Source organism: Podarcis erhardii (assembly GCF_964252035.2).
Source record: "Podarcis erhardii genome assembly, chromosome: 10".
Taxonomy (NCBI): Eukaryota; Metazoa; Chordata; class Lepidosauria; order Squamata; family Lacertidae; genus Podarcis; species Podarcis erhardii.
The window spans coordinates 22,315,468-22,338,243 of NC_138500.1; the positions used below are offsets into that span (position 1 = coordinate 22,315,468).

General features: G+C 44.9%; 1 protein-coding gene and 1 long non-coding RNA gene across 8 annotated transcripts in view; one reads left to right on the forward strand and one right to left on the reverse strand.

Moving 5' to 3' along the window:
* Nucleotides 1-22,776, reverse strand: part of DGKI (diacylglycerol kinase iota) — a 248,841-nt gene extending 226,065 nt beyond the window's left edge. For all 7 annotated transcript variants that reach the window (XM_081878845.1, XM_081878848.1, XM_081878847.1 and 4 more), the window contains exon 1: nucleotides 22,201-22,776. In XM_081878845.1, the coding sequence (XP_081734971.1) occupies nucleotides 22,201-22,406 (206 nt within the window). In that variant the 5' untranslated portion in view covers nucleotides 22,407-22,776. The remainder of the gene's footprint in view (nucleotides 1-22,200) is intronic.
* On the forward strand, nucleotides 583-7,292 carry LOC309351408. The gene is made up of 2 exons (XR_014160836.1): nucleotides 583-722; nucleotides 6,946-7,292. It is a non-coding gene; the product is annotated as an uncharacterized lncRNA (long non-coding RNA).

A 22,776-nucleotide genomic window follows, 5' to 3' on the forward strand; every position in this document is an offset into this window, starting at 1 on the left:
AGCCCATTATAGCTGTCTTTAATTTAATGCTACGTAAGAGAGGAAGCTGTTTCTCAGATCTTAAGATCCAGGTGGCTTATTTATTATTTAAAATATTTATGACCCACTTTTCTTCTCTCTCCCTGCCCTCCCCCAAAAATAAATAAATCTGGGCATGTGGGAGTAAAAAAGAACCTTACTTCTGAGTAGACATGTATAGGATTGCACTGTAAATGAATATAGCAAATGCAAGAAATCCACAAATTCAACTCATTAAAACAAAACCAGAAGCACCACAAGAAGTTCTTGTAAAAGCAAACCAGAATTTAGAAGGGAATTCCAAAGGAATGCAACCACTGATGTGAGGGCGGAAATCCTTTCACAGAAAATATCCCAAGAGAATTATCTTGGAAGAAAAAGAACATTGGACTATATTTCCCCCGAGGAAGATTTTAATCAAAGCATGTTGGGCTTTTTATTCTGCAATAATAGACCAATTCTGAACAGTTTGAGGCTCACCTCTCTTTCTGTATCTGCGGTGATGAAGGCCTACATCTTAACCCTAGTGATGTCAATTTGTGAGGCCATAATGGATCGGGCAACTCCAGGCCAAAGCAGCACCTGGAGTTGTTCACAGAGTGGAATGGGGATCCGCCTCGGATTCTCCTGGGGCACCTGCTCATTTTTTATCTTCCTCCATCCAAAGGCAAAAGATGGTCTTCTAAACCAGAAAGAGAGGGGAGGCAAGTTCTGTCTTTTCTCACACTACAGGAAATTTACCATAGGACCATACCAATGAAAGGATGGGCTGTGCAGATCAGAGAGGCTTAGGGTGGTCAGATGCAAGAGAGTTCCTGCATCTTTAATAATCATGCAGAAGAGTGAATTTCAGCAAGTAGAGCTTGTTGTGTAAGCAATAGCTGTGGAAATCCCTGTTTTGCAAGAGTCCAGTCCTCTTTTGTATCTGGCTACCCTAGATACAAAAGAAGACTGCAGGTGGCGCTGTGGGTTAAACCACAGAGCCCAGGACTTGCTGATCAGAAGGTCGGCGGTTCGAATCCCCACGATGGGGTGAGCTCCCATTGCCCGGTCCCTGCTCCTGCCAACCTAGCAGTTTGAAAGCAAGTCAAAGTGCAAGTAGATAAATAGGTACTGCTCCAGCGGGAAGGTAAACGGCATTTCCATGCGCTGCCCTGGTTCGCCAGAAGCGGCTTAGTCATGCTGGCCACATGACCCGGAAGCTGTACGCCGGCTCCCTCAGCCAATAAAGTGAGATGAGCACCGCAACCCCAGAGTCGATCACGACTGGACCTAATGGTCAGGGGTCCCTTTACCTTACCCTAGATAAAGCTCAGTTCTCAATGGCTGCCCATTGGGTTCTAGTGGCTAAAATGAACCAGCTGTAGTCTGGTGTGCAGCTGGGGGGATTCAGGAGAAATTTGTCTGAAACCTCTGCCCCAGACACTGCGGCTCATCCTTCTGCTATTCATCTTAAAGGTGGACATCTCACAAGGTGTGCCACTTATATGGAACAAAAGGATCTACTCTCATACAAGTGTGGGGAACCAAACAACTCCGGTTGTTGCTCAGGTGCAATGCCCATCAGCCCCAGCAAGCATGAGAGATGGTCAGAGATGGTCAGAGATGATCAGAGATGATCAGAGCTGCAGCTCAGCAACAGCTAGCAGGGGTCAGCAACGTTTTTCAGCCATGGGCTGGGTCCACTGTCCCTCAGACCTTGTGGGGGGCCGGACTATATTTTGAAAAAAATAATGAACAAATTCCTAACCCAGAGATGCATTTTAAATAAAAGGACACTTTCTACTCGTGTAAAAACACTCTGATTCCTGCCCAGACCGTCAATGGGCTGGACTGAGAAGGCAAATGGGCCGCATCCGGCCCCCGGGCCTCAGGTTGCCTACCCCTGAGGCTCCCCATACAGGCTCTGAAGGCAACATTAACAGAAACCAGAAGACAAAACTGCATGCTCTCTAACAAAAGTGGTCCACTCATTGGGGGGGGGGGTGAAGTGGCTGCCTCAGGCAGCAGATGTGCAAGAGACGGCACCACACCTGCCCCACTGCTTCTGCCACTGGAAGAATGCCCCCTCTTGGAGGGAGCATTCTGGTACACAGCATTGCCACTCATCTCCCCTGACCCTTGGACAGAGACGACAAGCGTCAAGGCCTAGTGGAATGCTCCCCCTCTTGCCAAGTTCAGCCAGAGTGGGGGAGTTCCAGCGCAAAGTGGAAATAGAGGGTGCCTCGGGTGGCAAAATGGGATGGGCTGCTGCTAAAGTTCATCACACTTAGGCCCACTCCCATTAAAAATAAATAAATAAATAAATAAATAAATAAATAAATAAATAAATATTTATTTATTTATTTATTTATTTATTTATTTATTTCCTGCCCTCCCCAGCCGAAGCAGGGCTCAGAGCGGCTAACAACAATAAAAGTAACACAGCATTCTAAAATCAATTCATTTTAAAATCAATTCAAAATCAAATTAATGGCAACCATTGGGCTAGAGTTCTGTGAGGATTACCAAAGGAGGGCATCAGACTGTGCCTTGGCCAAAGGCCTGGTGGAACAGCTCTGTCTTGCAGGCCCTGCAGAAAGATGTCAAGTCTCGCAGGACCCTAGTCTCTTGTCACAGAGCGTGCCACCAGATCGGGGCCACAGCCAAAAAAGCCCTGGCTCTGGTTGAGGCCAGCCTAACCTCTCTGTGGCCCAGGACCTCCAAGACTAGGCACCACCCATGGCACCAACACCTTGTCCCAAGTAGGTTTAGCTAGTCAGACGGTGAACTAGGTAGCTATTGCAGGTATAATCCTGCTCTCTTTTTCAGCTCCAAAAGGTCTGAGAACTTGCTTAGAGGGTTTTCTCTCCTCTTGTATGATTTATGCAGTTGTGATATGGACAGGGCAGAGCGGGACTGCAAAGCAAGCTGCGCCATATTAAAGCTGCCAGCCAGAGACAGATGTAATTGTTAGCATGATGGCAACCTGAAGCAGGATAAATTATGCAGTGATACATATTCAGGACACACAGTTGTGCGTACATAAATATGAATGGCCACCGTTGAAAGGAAAACATGAATAATTTAAGGAATAGGCATTTACCAAAAGGGAGGAGGGGTACTAGCAAAACAATTGATGATGATGATGATGTATTTTCTTATTCATCCATAAAAGCACCAATTTGTCAAACGTGAAGAGACCTTTCCACATAGCAAGAATCATATCTGATATTGAAACACAAAATATTTAGCCCACAACTTATTTCTCTATTATTTAAATCTATTATGCTAGACATTGCACAGAACAGAGATTTGGCATTGTACTTTCAAAAAGCGTTTGATACACAACCTCCCCTAAACTCCCTGCATAAGCTTGGCAGTAATGGACTAAGAGGAGAAGTGTGCTTTGTGCATCAGTAACTGGTTAGGAAGCAGAAACTAGGAATAAATGGAGAGGGACGTAGAAAGTGAGCTCCTCCAACAAATCATACTTGGACCTGCGCTTTTTAATTTGTTAATTATCTACAGTTAGGGGTGAGCAGTGATGTAGTCAAATTTGCTGATGGCACCAAATTGTTCAGGATGCTTAAAGCAAATAGGGATTATTAAGATCCTCAAAGGGATCTTTCCAATTTGGGTGAATGGGCAGTAAAATGGCAAATGCAATTCAGTGTAAGAAAGAGTAAAGTGAGGCACACTGGGGCAAAATGGCCACTGGGGCAAAGGTTGGCTTTGTTGTTGTTTAGTTGTTTAGTCGTTTTTCTGACTCTTTGTGACCCCATGGACCAGAGCACGCCAGGCACTCCTGTCTTCCACTGCCGCCCGCAGTTCGGTCAAACTCAGGCTAGTAGCTTCGACAACACTGTCTCATCCTCTGTCATCCCCTTCTCCTTGTGCCCTCAATCTTTCCCGACATCAGGGTCTTTTCCAGGAAGTCTTCTCTTCTCATGAGGTGGCCAAAGTATTGGAGCCTCAGCTTCACGATCTGTCCTTCCAGTGAGCACTCAGGGCTGATTTCCTTCAGAATGGATAGGTTTGATCTTCTTGCAGTCCGTGGGACTCTCAAGAGTCTCCTCCAGCACTATAATTCAAAAGCATCAATTCTTCGACGATCAGCCTTCTTTATGGTCCAGCTCTCACTTCCATACATCACTACTGGGAAAACCATGGCTTTAACTTTACGGACTTTTGTTGGCAAGGTGATGTCTCTGAAGACAACTAAACAAATTAATGGAGGATAAGGCTGTCAAGCTACCAGTGGCTTTCAGCCATGACGGCTAGGTTTCTATCTCAAATGTTGGAGGCAATATGGCTCTGAATACCAGTCACTGGGAATCACAGGCACAGAGGCTGCTCTTGCTTGTGGGTTTTGCATGGGCTTCTGGTCAGCCAGTGTGAACAGGATGTCAGACTAAGAGGGGGCTATGGGCCAATTCAGCTGGGCTTTTCATATGGAATCTCCACAGGAATAAAGCCCAGGGGTTTCTCCCAAGGGAGAGGAGAGGGACCTGGTCTGGACAGATCGCTCACCATATTTCCATCCCATGCCAGTTCTTGCTTTCCCCCAAAGTGCTCCATTTCACTCCGTTTATGGGCAGATCTTTTAGGAAACATGCAGGTACGTGGGAGTTGCTTTTGGAAGGAAGGTTTATTTGATTTTAAAACATTCTTATATCCTACCTCTCCACATTTCCTGAAGCAGCTTACAAAAACCATCATAATAAGTCATATCACATTAAAAAAACAGCAATGTAATCAAATATTAAATCATCAGAAGCACAATTCAAGCAGCGCCATTTGATGGCTTTTAATTAGAGCTTCCAACCAATTCAACAACTGTAGAGGTTTAATCATTTGCCTTTTAATTAATCAATTAAATACAAATTGATCTGCATATTCACCAAACCCTTGGTATGCAGGCCTTTTCGAGGTGCTGGCAGGGGTTTGACATAACTTGCTGTTTAATACACCCAAAAGGCCATCCTTAATATTTGCTTTATTATTCCCTATTGCAGTAACATACCTGGACCAAAATACACTCAAAATTAAACAGGTGTGCCCTCAACTTGAAGCTCTGCTGATTAAAATGTGACCTCAAGGATTCGCCAACAAAAGCTAAAACTGCCAATTAAAGCATGCAGCCCTACATTTGATGACACAGATTCAAAAAGCAAGCCTAACAAAGGCTTCCTAAATCTCATCAAGCACATTGGCAAACCTCCTCCAGTCATTCATTTTAGAAATTCTCTCCTTCCCTCCATACACAATCAAGAGTTTACCCTTTTCTTATCAGGAATGGACAATTGGTTGCCAACAGCGAGGCCTTGGATAAACTTTATCTGGACTCCAGAAGCCCTAATCAATTTTAACCGAGGTGTGCTTTTAAAGTTTCTCTTAGTGTAATGTCCAAGGACAGAAAAAAAAATGAAACTATTTTATATATGTTTTATTATACTGCTCTATCATACACCCGGGTGGGGAACCTGTGGTCCTCCAGATCTTGCTGGACTACAACTCCAATCATCCTCACCACTGGCTATGTTAGTTAGGACTGATGGGAGTTGGAGTTCACCAACATCTGGAGGACCACATGTTCCCCACCCCAGTCAAACACATTCAGGAAAAGCAAGGAACCACTGCTGGTCTGCCTTTCTTGGGTTCTCCCACCACACCCAATATATCTGTTTCTCAGCCTCCCCAACCCCTACCAATTAATGACTCCATGACATCTGAGCATGTGTTCCTTATACCTAGTTGCAACTAAGTAAGGCCAATTAGATTACAGCCAGACCATTTGTTTTGAGGTCAAATTATTTCATTCTGAGGGGCCATTCAATTTCCCATACACTAGTCCTAAGACAACAGAAATATATTCGGGGTCGTTCAATTTTCCACACACACATCTTGGTCATGCTTGATATGCAGGTATGAAAGCTGATAACATAGCAATTGAGAAAAAAACAAAACATAAGCACAGTTTCTTACTGCCACAGGCTTGCAGAGATGAGATGTGATGAAAAAAATACCTTTCCTATATCATATGTATTACCGTATTTTTCGCACCATAGGACGCACTTTTTCCCCTCCAAAAATGAAGGGGAAATGTGTGTGCATCCTATGGTGCGAATGCAGGCTTTCGCTGAAGCCTGGAGAGTGAGAGGGGTCGGTGCGCACCGACCCCTCACGCTCTCCAGGCTTCGCACACCTCTCCGCAAGCAGCGGGAGGGCCAGCGCTGGGCTCCCGATGCTTGCGGAGAGTTGCCAGCATGCCGAAGCCTGCGCACGCTGAGATCAGTGCGCCCAGGCTTCGCGAACCTCTCCGCAAGCAGCGGGAGCGCTCCCAGGGCTTGCAGAGAGCTGCCTGTTTGGGGGCTGGGGTCGGGGGAAGCTCGAGCTTCCCCCACCCCAGCCCCGCGCCTGGGGGGGAAATAATTTTTTCCCCTTTATTTCCCCCCCTAAAAAACTGGGTGCGCCCTATGGTCCGGTGCGCCCTATGGTGCGAAAAATACGGTATATATCAGTCAGTTTATACTTTAGCCCAGCTCCTCAACCTGACACTATCCAAATGTTTCATACTATAACTGCCATCACCCACAGCTATTGGCTCTGCTGACTAGGGCTGATGGGAACTGTAGTCCAAAACTTCTGGAGGGCAACCAGGTTGGGAAAGACTGGCCTACCCCCACTTGTTCTACACCCCAAGGCCAAAAAATATCCCACAAAGTGGTAGTTATTTGAGATTCACCTCAGCCTTAGCTAATTTACTGAGATTTACCACAGGGCATTTCTAATCAGTGCAGTAAAAACCTTAGTCAGAACTGGTCATTCTGAAGAATAGCTGCCCACCAGTCAAAGCTGACCTGTCCCATGGCAGGTGCTGGCAGCTTGTAAATGACTCAATGGAGACAGTTCTTGTGATAATATCCTTGGCATATTTCATTCCAGGTGCCATTCCAGCACCAGGAGGGTAGTTATATGAGGAGCCACAGAAGATTCACCCTCTAAGGCCTACATAATCCTGGATCTAGACCTGATCTTCTCTACCCTCCTTTTCCTTACAAGACTTGCTATGAATTCCAAAACACCTCAGAAAGTGCCAGAACCTTGGGGAACCATGACTCCAGCAAATAATGTAATTAAACTTCTTGTGTTACTCCTGCTCAAACACAACAAAACAAAACCTCCTTGGTCCAAACCCACACGAGTGCAGTTCTAGCAGCCTTCTGAGTTGACACAACAAGCAAGCAAAGATGGCTGAGCATTGGGGAAAATGGAAACTCTCCCTTCCTCAACTTGCTTTGTGTTTTTAATATCTGGGAAAGCCTTAGTCTGACCATCACTGAGTCATGACTGGGCTGCATAGAAGATGCCAGTCAATTAGCAAATTGGAAGCAGTGCATAATGCCACATCGACGCAATAGATTCCCAGCTGTACCTTCCAAACAGTCAACATCAATCAAGGCTCAACACTGTCCAGAGTCCCTGACTGGGCTTTGTGCCAAACCATACTACTGTCTTTCCTGTCAGCATTGCCTATTTGATTAGGGGGCGCCTTAAAAGCCAAGTATCCTGTTCTCTCCCAATATGGCAGTGTATCAGATTACACAAAGCCTACAGTAACTCACAGCACAAGTGGGTCCCCCATCCAATCTCCCGCTTTCAATGGAGCATACCAAATATTAAGAATTATCTTGCCTCCCTGTTTGAAAACCCTCAAGAGCCCATAGCCCAGTCCCCAGAGGCATGTCTCTTACATAAACACTCACCCAGAAGAGCAGCGTCAAAGGTCCAGTGCAGTCCAAAGAAACAGAGCAAGGCTGAAGCACAGGGAATCAGCTCAGGTTCAAAGCATGACCCAGGAGCAAAGTGAAGCAATAGTCAAGGCCACAGGGTGCCCAAGCAAGGTGCAGCTCACTAAGGAGTGGGTAGGACTAAGCTTGGAAACAAGAAGCTAGACACCTTTGTAGCTTCCACAAACTGGTAGGTTCAAGAGGCAAACCTTATATATGGGCCTCCTAATCACAGCTGCTGGTAGTGAAAACATTTCAGGGATTGTTCATTCAGAAGAGATCACTTTCTCAGGAGCCATACAAGAACTCTGGGTCCATAGACACATGCTATGTTGTTGCTTTTTGGTCTGGACTTCTGGTGTTCTCAAGGTCTGGTAAGCGACTCCACTTCCTCTGGCTGCTCCAAGGTTTTTTCAGCAGGTCTCTCATCAGAGGGACTCTCAAGGCATGAGGATGCTCAGCAGCTGCTTGAGGAGACCCTGCCTGCTGCTCCAAGGTCTTCAGCCACTGGGATGTCTCCATTGTCCTCTGGTTTCCTGCAGGCATCTGGTTAGCCTCTGTGAGAAAAGGGTGCTGGACTAGATGGGCCATTGGCCTGATCCAGCAGGCTGTTCTTATGTGTCTGTTACCAGGTCAGGGCTAGGCATGACACCCCCCAGCCTTTGTTTACTTTTATCATACAAAACAAAACAAATTCCTTCCAGTAGCACCTTAAAGACCAACTAAGTCAGTTCTTGGTATGAGCTTTCGTGTGCATGCACACTTCTTCAGATACACTGAAGAAGTGTGCATTTTTATCATACAGTTGGTGAAGGCTATTAAGAGCTATTACGGTAGTTAAGCTTTTAAGACCAGAACAACACAGCAACATGAAAAGGCATGGAAGCTCATTGCAATAATTGACCTTGCCAAACCTGAATTGCTAAACCAAAATGAGTTTCTTTTACAAATTGATTGAGAGGAGCTGTGCCTAATATAATTTGTTAGATGGCTGAGATCTCAAGGGTCTTAAAAGAACCCCTTGCCAGGCCCTTTACCCCTACAGTTAAGCAGGAGACATTTTCACAGAACCAGGAATGGCTGGAGACATTTTGCTGCCTGAGGCAAATAAACAATGTGAGACATGTCACTGTCACCCCCATTTCATGTCGTAGAGCTAATGTGATTGGCAGTTGAGTCTCATTCCAATACTAGCAATGGGAGTAGCTGACCACAATCGGTGATGGGTAGAGTGTGAGTTAATAATACAGTGGTACCTCAGGTTAAGTACTTAATTTGTTCCGGAGGTCTGTTCTTAACCTGAAACTGTTCTTAACCTGAAGACCACTTTAGCTAATGGGGCCTCCTGCTGCTGCCATGCCGCCGGAGCACGATTTCTGTTCTCATTCTGAAGCAAAGTTCTTAACCCAAGGTACTATTTCTGGGTTAGCAGAGTCTGTAACCTGAAGCATATGTAACCCGAGGTACCACTGTACACTAATTCTTGGTCCAAATAACATGAACTTTGTGGTCTCATTGGGGTAGCCTTAAGGAAACCCCACCCTTTAGATCAGCATTTACCAACCTGGTGCCCCCAAGCTGTTTTGAAGTACTATTCTCATCAGTCCCAGCTAACACTGATGTCTAATACTGGTGCTAATGGGAGCACAGGCGCGCTGGCTGGGGCTGATGAGAGCTGTAGCCAAAACCATCTGGGAGGCACCAGGACAGCTGCTTTAGAAGCTATTTACTTCAATAGGTAGGAAACCAGCCCTGTTGCATTTGCAGGAGGTGGGGTGGGGCGGTGTGCTTCTGCTCAATTATACTGAGTGGCAACCTGGACATGCCCTCTCATCACCACTTATGGATCAGGCTTGTAGTTTCAAAGCTCTTTGGGTCTAGTTTTACTCCTGGCAGCCCAGGTAACAGCTGTGGCCTGAAATGCTTCTCTCAGCAGCTTCAGGTGATTTTCCTTCCAGAAGACAAAAGATCTGCCTGATGTCATTCATGCCTCAGTGACTTTCTGATTCTAATGCAGCAATGCATGCACCTTCCCTTGAAGACAGTCGAGAAACTTCACCTGGCCCAAAACATTCTGATAGGTATAAGCTGCTAAGAACATATAATACAGTTCTGCTTGGTGCAATATTCAGATGGAATCTAAGTGCATGGGGTAAGCAGATCATGGAGGTCAGTATCAGGCCGGTCGAGACGTCCCTCCTCCATGTATTGAGTATCCCGAGATTTTAGTTATATCCACAGGGATGAACTGTGACTGTAGTGTGAGATGGGAAGATTTGTTTTTTAACAGGAACCCATCCAGATGCACGGAGGTTTTTTCACCACTGAATTCTGCAACATGTCATTGGTGCAATAATAGTGGATTAATGGTGGATTTATACTGGACCAGCCACACATTCCACTTTCTTAGTTGTTCCATGATGCCTTCCCAACATTATCCTTTTATTGCCATCTGGAGGGACCCTTGCATGATGGCACAACAGATATTTTGTTATGAAGTGGTTCATAAATGCTTTTAAACAAACAACCCCAGTTAAAAACAACACACACACACGAACATTTGCGGTATATAAAGGCTACAAGATTTCATTGGGAAGTTATGGGATGCACACTGATTGGAAACAAAACAGTATGCCCACCTGGAAACTTTTGCAAGCAAAACGGTATTGAAAGCAAGATGGCATATAACTACCAACATCATGAACACATGAATGTACAAGAAAAAGGATGGGGCCCCAGGACTATCTGATTCCTCATGTTAACTCATCTAAACTAATTCCATCTGCCTTTAGATAACTGTTCTAAAAGCCACATTGAGTTTTAAAATCATTTCAAGAGCCTCTGACCGTCCTGAATTTTGTCTGAAAGGGTTTTTCCCCTCCAGCCAGGAGTCAGATTTATGAATAGTCAACTTTGATAACGTCTATAGTGACGGCTCTTTATGACAGGGAGTCATGATTGCTGCTGAATTTCCCTGTTGGTCTGCTAGCACAAGATTCTGTATCCCTGTTGCTATAATACCACCCCATTATGGAACGTGAAAAGGTTTTGCCAAACCAGAATAAATGATGCAAATTGTAAGACTTTCTGAATCAATTGCATAAAATAAAAAGTAGGATGCAAATGTGCTCAGTTTGCATGCCCCTTAAAAGCTGCAGATTTCAGCTGCTCCTGGAAAAGAATCATTTGAGGACTGAATAAGACTGTTGCTGCTATGGTTATTATTGGCATGGAGGTCATGCAGCCATTGACTAGTGGATTTAAATGTCCCATAGGTGTTGGTAACTTAGCAGGCTTATTTTATGGGGTTTTATACAGCTCTCTGGCAGGGCTCTTAGTACAGGCCTGCAACTGAGCTTCTCTTCTTTCCAGAGAAGGATGGGGGAGTCAAGACTAAAGGATGGGCTGTATTTAAGGGTACCGGGTCCATTTAATTCACAGAGGCTGAATACAAACACATCCAGGATGTACCTCGACTGTAATTATGACACTGCAAGGAAAGGAGCAGAGAGATGTAAACACATCATTAAATGCAAAACCCTTTTAGCTGCTTTGCAAACATCCACTTAGCATAGACTCAATACAGTGTGCGACTACAGGCAACACAATACACTTAATTGATTTCAATCTACCAGGCACAACACACCTTTTGCTTCAATGGAAAGTGGCTACAATGCACTTTCTAAATCAAATGCTTTGATTGTCTTTCACTGAGCATCGAGATGATCTGCCTCTTTATACTTGCACCAGTGCAGACTCATTGGGGAATTAATTACTCTGATTATGCGACATGCTACATTGGCTCAAACAGCAAGCTTGTTTGCATCCAAACTATACTGTTTAGCAGGGCTGGAATATATGCCTCCCGGGACCAATCAGGTACATTAGAAAAGCTGCTACACAAATAGTTGCAAATAGTTCTTTGCAATGAACCTGGAAGTGTGTAGGAACTAAGTAAACCAGTGTGGCCTAGCGGCTAGAGTGCTGGACTAGGACCTGGGAGATCAGGGTTCAAATCCCTGCTCAGCCATGAAACTCACTGGGTGACCTTGGGCTAGTCACCGCCTCTCCACCTAACCAACCTCGCAAGGTTGTTGAGGCAATAAAATGGGGAGGAAGAAAACCATGTATACCATCTTCAACTCCTTGGAAGAAAGGGAGAATACAAATGTGATATATATAAATAAATGAAGGATTTGAAAACATGTCAGGCCACAATCAGCAAGGCAGCCCCCAAACAAGGATTCCCCATAGTTGCAGATGAAATGGAGCAGAGGTGAATATTCATGAAAGCGACTGATGTGTCAGGAATTTATATTTTCTTTTGATTACATCTGTACGTTTTAAAAACAGTCATTACGAATACTGTATTTACAAACGAGATGGATGTGTCATGAATTGGTGTTTTCTTTTGACAATATCTGTATATTTTAAATATAGTTTTACAAAAGAGAGAGGGTGGGGAGGGGAAATGGAATAGAACTCCACACGCTTGCAAGGCTCCGCAGTAAGCCAGCAGTAGGAGCCTTGCAAGTGCAAGGAGCTCTTAAGGGTAGACATGACATGTTGCAGGATCAGTGCCACATTTTGAAAAATGGGAGGGTGGAGCATATTCTGGACCTCATGGAAAGAAAATGGTTTCTTCTCTCTGCCTCCTATTCAACCAAAAAGACAGAACCATGCAGAGCAGTACATGCAAAAACCCAAAAACCAAAAAAAACAACCATGAAGAACTACTGCTTACTCTACCCAAGATCTTTTGCTCCTAATTTAAGCTTAATTCTAGTTATCCCAGTTGCAGATAAGAACATGGACCACCACTTCCCTCCTGCAGTCAGGGAATGGTCACTGCATTTGTGGACCAATCTACATATGGAATTAAATGTTTCTTTGCATTTAATATGCAGGTTCGGTTTTGTAAACCCAAGTTGCATCAGCTGGTGGGTGGGTGTGTTTACAGTCATAAGGATCCCAGCAGGTGTGGTGGGTGGGATTTAACTATTTCCTCACCTAACTGCTGTCTTGATTGAAGCCCCTTCTGCTGAAATTAATATTTTGCTTAGAGGTGAAATCTCCCGTTGGTGGTGGCATTGAGGGTTTCCTCCCAGGTACAAATCACACTTCTAGAGAAAATATTTCCTTCAGAAGTGTAGCAGGAAAGGAAATGGTTACATCCCACCTGCTTCAATCCCTATAATTATCAGCGGGTGGGTTTCCCTAGCTTATGCTACTTGCATTATTAAAAAAAAAAATCCTTGCAAGTTACATCCAAATACACATTTAACATCATATCTAGTTGGGCTTCTAACTGCACACCACTGGCTGTTAAGCTATATGTTGACCTTTAGGGGACCTATCTTGTACCACTCTGTAGCTTTCTTAACCATGAAGATCTCAGACACTCCAAGTGTCCCTATTTTCCAGGGCTGTCCCTGATTTAGAAAAGCCATCCCGGTTTCTGATTTGATCCTGGAATGTCCCACTTTTCCTTAGGATGTCCCTATTTTCATTGAAGAAATGTTGGAGGGTATGGAGTTATCCGACCCCTGAGCCATCTGAAGTCAATTCTGTATAGGGAAGGGTTTTTTTTAAAAAAAATGGTTAATGTTTTATTATGTTTTTATATACGTTGGAAGCTGCCCAGAGTGGCTGGGCCAACCCAATTAACCCAGTAAAATGTGTGTAGTAAAAATGTGTGTAGTAAAATTAGTAAAAAGGAATGAAACATCCCTATTTTTATCAGAGAAATGTTGGAGGGTATGAGATCTGCTGCTGTAGGCAGTACTGAGCTAGATCTGACTCAGTTCTGGTGTGACTTCCTTCTTTCCTAACAGCTGCACTGGCTTCCTTTTCATTGCGGGATGGAGAAGGGCAATTGTTGGTTATCATCTTTAAAGCCCTAAATGGCTTGGACCCGGGATCCCTTAAGGGTATATGAGCCTGCCTGCCTGCCCTTTAGGATAAATGCAAGAAAGGAATTTCCCCCTTTCTTGCACTCAGAGTGGTATAGATGGGTAGCTAATTAGCTCTGAATGCTTTCCCCCACCTCCCCTGCCCGAGCACCACTGCTGAGCTGGAATGCCTCCCACAAATCCCCTTTCTTTCTTTCCTCTTTATTATTTTTGCAATTAATACCTTAAAAGGGGTGATGCTGTGATGTGGTTACAAATGCAAATCACTATGTAGAAGGCAGGAAGTTCTATTTGGATTAAGCCACAAAGGCTGCCTTACATCAGAGCACAACATCGGTTACTCAAGCCACCTGGACAAGTTTCAAGAGGTAGTGTGTGTTTGCGTGTTTGTGTGTGTTCAATGCTGACAGCTAACACATTCATCTGTATTCATGGGTTTGTACTGAGCAGGAGAGGCTCTCGACTGTGCTCCGGTGATTGTAGACAACTCGGGAGGAACAGCTGGGAGCGGCCCTCCAGCATCTGCTCCCTGATGTTGTTGCTCACTCAGCCTAATGGTAGGACTGGCCCCAATCTTGGGAGGCAACAGGAGCTGCTAGGAATGTTACCTGTCCCTGCACAGCCCAGCACAAGGTTCCATCCCTTGGTTGTGCTATGTGTGCTATATATGCACATCTCTCCCTCTCCCTCCCTCCCTCCCTCTCTCTCTAAGCACTGAACCACCAAACGGGTTTGGGGGCTGGAGCCTGCTGAGCTCGGGCTCATACTAAGCCCTGACAAATGAGGAAGGAGTGTGCAAGCCTCCCTCGCACTTCTTAATGACAAGTCTCTCTTGCTTTCCTTCTCCGCTACCTCTGCCCACTTTCCACTCACTGCCGAAGTTATTAAGCTCCATCGCAGGAGTCTGGGTTATTTTGCAGAGAAGGCTTTTCTCAATAATGGAAGCCATAAATGCAGATGAATGGTGTGCATTAGCTGTCAACACTGAACACACACGCACAGGGCGCCCCCGAGCCAACCGTTTGAAACTTGTCAAGGTGCCTCGAGGAACTGCTGCGGTGCTCTTGCGTAAACCAACCTTTGTGGCTAATCCCAATTGAGCTTCCTGCCTCATTGTGCAGTTATTTACATTTGTAAATCCATCACAGCAGCACCCTTTTTAAGGCAGTAATTGTGAAGAAGAAGAAAAATAAGGAGGATAAGAAAAGGGAAAAATTGGATTTGTGGGAGGCATTGCAGTTCAGCAGTGGTGTTTTGGCACAGGAGGTGGGGAGAAAGCGTTCAGATCTAGGTATTTACTGAGACTCTTTGCTATAAATGCCGGAAAGGGGGAATTCCTCATGGGATAAACTTGTTTCAAAAGGCACTAAGATGTGCAAATCAAGAGGTGCAGAAAAGCATTCAGCTTTCTTTTGCATGCTGGCAAGTCAAACAGAATTAATGACATACCTCAGGAAGTTGTTATTTAAAGGTTATTGTAAATGCCTTCTGTGCTTAAAGATATGGAATTCACTACATGCCCACACACAAGGAAAGACAAACAACTTCTGCTATTCTGCCCTCTCTCTCTATATATATATATATACCCTGCACTAACACATATTTCAAACATCTTTCATTCTCTCTGCAAGTGTGGGTTTGCCTCCATCCAGATGATCTCATTGGCATAAGAGCTCTGATGCATGAACAGAACATATGGGCCCATGAAGAGAGAGGCAGAGAGGAGAGAATACTGAATCTGAAACTTCCATATAGTTACTATGGTTAACAGGATTTCCAGATTAAGCTGCAGACTACCTCTGAATACCAGGTGCAAGGTTGTTGTACCAGAAAGCCAGTCGGTGAATCCAGTGGCTGTAGGAGCCTTCTCCAGCCTATTGCCCTCCCGTTGTTTTCAACTAAATTCCCATCAACCCTAGCCAGCATGGTCAGGGATGATAGGGATTGTAGTCCAACAACATCTGGAGAGCCACAGGCTTCGGAAAGCTAGATTTTCTATCACAGAAATATGAATCCAGATGTTATCTTCTTCAGCCATGGTTTAATTGTGTACTATTCAGCAAGTCAGCAGACAGAATACCATGGTTTCCCATGAGGTGAACGGACTATGGTGAGCCTGGGGCTCACGCTCTTCCTCTCCTCTCTCCATTCTCTCTCATGCAGTAGAGAAGCAGGCCAGAATGATCTGCTTCCAATTTTAAACTAATCACAGTTCCTTGTGATGTGCAAACCCAAGGAACTGTGGTTTGTTGAAACTATGGTTGGTGAGAACAAGCTAGCATCTGATCCACTATAATTATGCCCTTTTCTCACAATTGATAGTTTAAACAACCCCCCTTTTCCTGCATTCAGTTGTCAAGAATTGGTTTATTTAAAATCAGGAGAAACAGTTTCTTTTTCTTCTTCTTATGGGCATGAGAGAGGAAGGGAGGGAAATAGAGAGGTCATGCATCTCAGGCTTGCTGTGGCTTGTTCACATTGTGAGAAGGCATGGCTCCCTATTATTTCTGAACTAACCCACTGTTTCTCAACTTCATTCCATCCTATCCAGAGTTCAAATAGTAGCCTCTTGCCTCCTGTCTTGTGAGTTTCCCCTTTCTACCCTATGTGACCAAGGACACAACTCACCAAGGAGGAGCGAAGTCCCTAAATAACTTCGGGATAAAGCATATCATACTCCTTCTGAGTTAAGAGGTTGGACATCCTTGCCGTTAGAAAAACCTTGAGGATTATAGATTATAGGGCTGAGGGGTAGGTCCATGTCATAGACTGGTTAGACAGAGGAATGGTGGGAGGAACCAGCTGGGGAATCACCAAGGGAAGAAGGCTCAGAGCCCAGGGAGTGGTGGTGGGGTGTCAGTGAGTGGGAAGAGGGAGAAAATTGGGAAGAGGAGGTGTCAGAAACTGAAGAGATAACAGGTTTCAGTGAGCTGAGAGAGTCTGTGGCAGAAGAAAGTCCAAAATTAGAGACAGAAGCTGAAGCAGAAGAATGGGATGAGGGAAGCCAAGAGGCAGAGATGAGTCAGGCTAGTGCAAAGCCATGAGCGTCTCCCTCTGCTGCTGTGACAAGCTCTTCTCTCCCCATTGTCTCTCAGACCCAGAAGAGGCATGGAAAGGGCAGAGGAGAGGTTGACTGCATGCAGATGCAGTCTCTGATTGTTTGAGGAGGAGGTGGGGACTTTCAGTCTCAGCAACAGACTTTCATGGAGGAAAACTACCTGGAATGAGCTGCTGTGCTCATTAGCCCTGACACTCAACAAGTCTGTGGAGGTTGTGTTTTTGGAGTTAACTCCATCTTTAAACTGTATGATTACTGACCGGTACACTCCTGTGACAGTCCATTATTACCTTCTTGTCCTGCTTACTAGCTTACTCCAGGGGTGGGAAACCTTGAGGCTAAAGTGGGAAGAGTGGTGAATGAAAATTTTGCCTCTGTATACAATGGTCATTTCTATAAACACTCAACACACGCCTCCCTTTCCTCCATCCAGGCAAGCAAGACACATAATCAGAGCTCAAGGATACATTCTGGACAAGCAAAGCACTCAAGGAGGCTGCAAGGCAGGTCCAGTGAGGGTTGTGACCTGGAGAGGAAGGTTGTAGCTACAGAGGGTGTGGCTTGTCACCCATTCCTGAAAGCAGGATGCCAGACTATTTCAGCAGTCCAGTTGGACAATGCTTTTGTGATGATGTATATTCTTTCCCATGCTTCAAAATGTGATAAATTGGCTTTGTTTCGAGCTCTTCTGGTTTTTCTACAGATTGGCAGCCTGAACACCTGTCCCAGAGCCCTACCCTGATGGTGCTACTGGTCTTGATGATCCATTAGCCTGACGTAGCAGAGCTTCACTTACGCACAAGCTGAGCAAAAGGCAAATGGGGTTTTTACTCCCCAGGAGTGCAGAAGAGCATAGCCACCTCTGAAATGAAGAAAGTTCCAGGAACACACCCACACCCCAATACATTTCATAGCATCAGAGGGTGGTAGGTTTTCATTAATATTTTTTATCTATTAAAGATAGAAAAGCAAAATTCAATAAAATGAGTGCAGCAGTCTACACTCTCCAGCCCCACTGAATCAAATGCAGAAATCAACTAATTGCCTGTGGTTCTGCATTAGGCACTTCTACCTGGATCATTATCAAACCCACCTGTAGACTTCGCCATCTCTGACTGCTGCAGGCTGCTACTAGGAAGCCTGGCATTAACTTCCATGTTTCAAAACTGTTGGAAAAGGGTTGCAGGCAGGCAGCGAGCGGCAACAGAAATGTTTCAGGGATGGTTGTGGCCATTGAATGTATTGTTTTGCGTCACTGACTAAGGTCAGCGGGGAATGAATCACTCCAGGTTTTGCACTCATCAGCTAGGCTGTCATCTCTTGTTTACAAAGTCAAAAGAGCCAGTCCATGTGTGTCAAGTGGTCTGCTGATGCTACCTTTCAGAAAGCAACAGATTTCTCTCTGCAAGCATTTGAAAGCAGGCTGTTTGAAAAACATCTCCACACACAAGCTTACAGCTTTGAAATCCCATCCTTGTACCTCCAGCAGGTGCAGAAGCTGGCCAAAATGACTAGTCAACACAAACTTGGAAATCTCCTCTCATTTCACCTACCTACATTTCACCTACATGGGAGGTGAGATAATCAAAACAGTTATTCTGCCAGCATTGGCTACGCAAGGTTCTGTTATCTCAGGGGTGGATAACCTTCCTCAGCTCAGGGGCCACATTCCCTTCTAGGCAATCTTCCATAGGCCACAAACAAGTGTTGGGTGGGACCAGAGGCAAAGGTAGGTGGATCAATGTAAGTAAATTTACCTTTATGCAATAGGCTAGTTTCTACACCCTCTCTCTATCCAAGGAAGCAAGAGATATTATCAGAGTTCAGGAACACATTCCAGCCAGTCGAAGACCTTCAATAAGGGTGTGAAGCAAAGCTAGGAGGAAGTGTAGAGATGCAAGGAAGTGTCTGTCTGGGGAGAGTCCTGATGGCCAGATAAGGAGGGTTAGAAGACCACATTTTGGTCCCTGGGCCTGCAGTTTCCAACACCTGATTTATCTAACCCAGAACACAAAATTATTTTGGCAACTGAACACAGAGTTGTGTTCAGAAAGGACCAGGTGAAAGGGAACAGAACTTGTGTATTCCTTGAGCTACCCCAGTGAAAAATAGCAATCCATCCAAACCAGGCACTTAATTTTATGTGCATCATTGCATTTATTTCATTGAAACTATCACATACTTGCACTCGTATACAAAATGGGGGTACCAAGGTTTTTGAATTCCTCTTCTCCTTTGAAATTAGCACGGCATATTTAGATGCCCAGAGAATCCCTGGGTATGTTTAAGCTTTATGCTTATGTTTGTCTGTATTCCCCAGGATGCTCTCTACAGGGAGCTGGCTTCAGGCACCAGCTCTGTGTTGCAAAGAAGTCTGCAAACATGACATGAAGGCTGGCAACATCAACCCTGCTGTGTGGGAATCGCTTGCATATAACTGCGGTGCCGGGAGACAGACAGGTCATGCATCCATGGCAGTGACCAGAGGAGGAATGACTGCTGAGAGGAGTGTAGAGAGAAGAAACACCATGGTGCACTTGTAACAGCAAAACCGGACACCTTCATCTGCCCCAGCTGCAACCAAACATGTCTCTCCTGTATCAGTCTCTACAACAGCCACATCAGGCGCTGCAACCTTCTGACAGCTTGACTTCACCCCCAAAGGCACACTCCTCCATTGTCTCCTGAGACAGACGGATGCCAGCCAACCATCTGTGTTCACTCAACTCATCTCTATGGCATATTTGGTAGGATCACCATGATGCTGCAAGTGAAACATTCATAGAGTGTGATGCCCCAAGTTATTCAGGGGCCTTTATCTCACTCTTGAACTAATTTTGGTTATTTTTAATTAGAAATTGCTAAGAGACGTTTTCTCAAAATAACTGGCCGTGTCCTTACACAAGCATTTACTGCCATACAGCACTGGAGCCTGAGGCTCATGTCATAATTTACACAAGATGCCGATATTTCACAGAGTTAACCCTATAGCATAAACCAAAGCTAACGCTTAGACAAAATTGCTCAGATATTGAAGCTGGGACCTAGGGACTTGTTTGAGAAGACTACAGGGGAAATCATAAAAGTAGAGCCAAACATTTACCAAAAACTTTAATTTAGCTTGTCTCTAACTTCAGGTTTCAGAGGGCCAGATTAAACAAACCACGACTTACAAATTAAAATGAGATGGCATGATTTTTATTTTGGGCAAGGTAAAAGAAATAGTCCTGAAGGAAAACAAGGAAGTGATGGAAAATATTTTGCTGGCAACTTGTATATTAGTTGCTGTGGTTAATCAAGAAATGGGAAATAGCTGTTTGGCAGAGGGTGCATATACATAAGATCATAGATGCTCAAAGATTATGGGAAGATGTAGCAAAATCCCAAAGAAATGTATTATAATCTTGGTATGAGTTTATAAAATATTGGAATGACAAATCTCAACATAATACTCTTATGGTAGCACTATTGGAGATCATTTAATTTGAACCAATACATATTATGTAAGCTAAAATCTAGAAACCCTTAAAGTTATAAAACATTTTTTTTAATCACACTCTGACAGTTGTGTTAACCCTGAGAAACAGAATGTATCTGGGGTGCAAGAGGCTTCTTTTCTCTTTTCCTTAAAGTATGTCTATACTGTAGTTTGGATTTTTGTGTTAACTTCCAGAATGTTAATAAGCATCAGCAATACAATGTTTGTCTTTTCCTTCTTTTACCATTTGCTGAAGTATGTTTGGCAGAATCGTAACAATATTTTATTATTTAAAAAAAAAAATGGAATGAAAAATACAGCTGCATTAAAGTAAAAAAAGTAGGCACACAATGTAACCATCCACACAGCTGGGCAAATACTAACACTTACATAATGGTTCATAACTGATGTGAGGACTTCTTCTTCAAAAGATTCCTGAAGCCTTGGACAGGCTACCCAAAATTGTTCTCTGTTGCTTTTCCAAGGAAACATTTTCACCCCCCCCACCCCCACCCCACCCCAATAAAGCAACAGGTAGATTCAGTTGTCTTCTTTTAATTGTTTCTATTTTTTAAACTGAGGATCAAAAACTTCCAGAATAACTCCACTTCCCTGGCAGACAGCACTTCTGAACCCACTCTGGATAATCCTGAAGTTCCTGATCGCAAACAGACCTTTTTAAACCCTCACCATCTTTTCTGAGGCACTGCTGTCTGTTTGGAGAGGAATTGTAAACAAGATCAGGATTTTTTTTTTTAGCACAAGCCAGATTGGTTAGAGGAGGGGGGAAACCAGTAGACAATTATGATGCTACCCTCACCCTAATCCCTGGCATTGCTTGCAACATTCTTCTGGCAGCGTGACTCCCACATCCTGCTGTTACAGTACTACCTACACATACATTCGAGCATAACAAATTGGCATTACTGCACAACGTTAACTCTTTAACAGCTACCTTATATATCACTTGTCTCCTAATATATACAGACGCAGCTATAGATTTTATAATATTTTTCTCACACACATAATCCCAAAGGGAATTGCTATGGTATCACATACATAACATGATGCTATCAATGTCTATCATATAATGCTGTCAACAAAGATTAGGTCTACATGTAGGAATGTGGAGTCCTTTGCGGTACCACTCTAAGTGCCAATACAAATAAATCAGTTGCCTTCCCCCCCACCCCCAGCTCTGGAAAAAAATAATGCAACATTTGGGGCAGCAGCTGTTTTGCTGCCGTGTGTGCATAAACTGACCTGACACAGAAACACACATTATGCGCGACACAGAATTCCTGGTGCACTGATTTCAACCGTAAGATTATCTCTCTCCAGGCAAGGCTGCCCACATACCATGTAGCTTTCAGAGGAGGGGGGAAAGGGGGGGTGAAACCTCATGAAACTGCATCCCTCCAAAACAACCATCAGAATCCTCAAAGCTTTTTATCCTCTCCTACAAGAACGTTACAGCAGTAGGTCCTGACTTATTGCAAGGTTGAAATCTATCATCTTGAAGCTTCCCTCTGCATAAAATCATGCCGTTAAAACTCTGAATTAGCACATCTGAAGTAAATAGCCCCTCGCTGGTCCCATGTTCACAGCCAGGTAGATGACAATTTCCAAACTGGGTGTGAAATCTACCACCCAGATCGAAGGAACAGCGGGGCAGGGGGTAAAAGTGAGCTAAGGACAATGACCTCGTCTACATTAAGTAATGACAAGTATACACGAAATTCACTTGCACATAAGGTATCTATCTCCCTGAGAGATTACAAGGGAAACTTGGAAGATGGGAGCTAGACAAGACTTTCCCTATCACTCTGTCCTAGGGAACTTCTGACGATGGGTACATTATGAGGCTCAAGGAGACTCAGCCACAGACACACGTGTATGCCCCTTCTCACGTGGGAGAAAGCGCGCCCGGAATGACACTCCTGCTTTGCCTCCTTCACCCACCTGTAGGACACCTGTTTCCTGAAGGTTAAACTCTTCAGCTTCTCTTCCAAGGATTCTTCCTTCTGAGCGGTTAGTGCGGGCTCTTCCGGGTCCTCTGTTCCCGCGGCTGCACTCCTAGGGTCCCCGCCACCTTCAGCTCCCCGGCAAGCGTTGCTGCTGCCTCCCGCAGCCCCCTTCTCCTCGCCGGCTGTGGAAGGAGGGTTCATCGCGGTGCTGAACGGACAGCGACCCGCGAGGAAAGCGGAGGAGAAGGCGAGGGGAGTTTCGCTGTCAAGGGCTGCCAGGGACTGGGGTGAGAAGGGTGCTTCCCTCCCTGCCTGCCTCTGCTTCTGCCGGAGCGGGGCTCCCCTCAGCGAGCCACTGGTCCAGGCGGCTGCAAATGGCAGCACCTTCCCGCAGCATCCATCGGCGGCCGCACTGGCTGCAGCGGGGCATTGTGGGAAACTCCCTACCTCCCGCCTCCGCTCTGGCCAATCAGAGCCTCCTCCCCTCCTGCTGCTCCTCCCGCCACGCCCGCTCGAAGAGGACGGCAGGAGCAGCTGCACCTTAAAACCTGGCCAGACTCCTCTGTTTTGT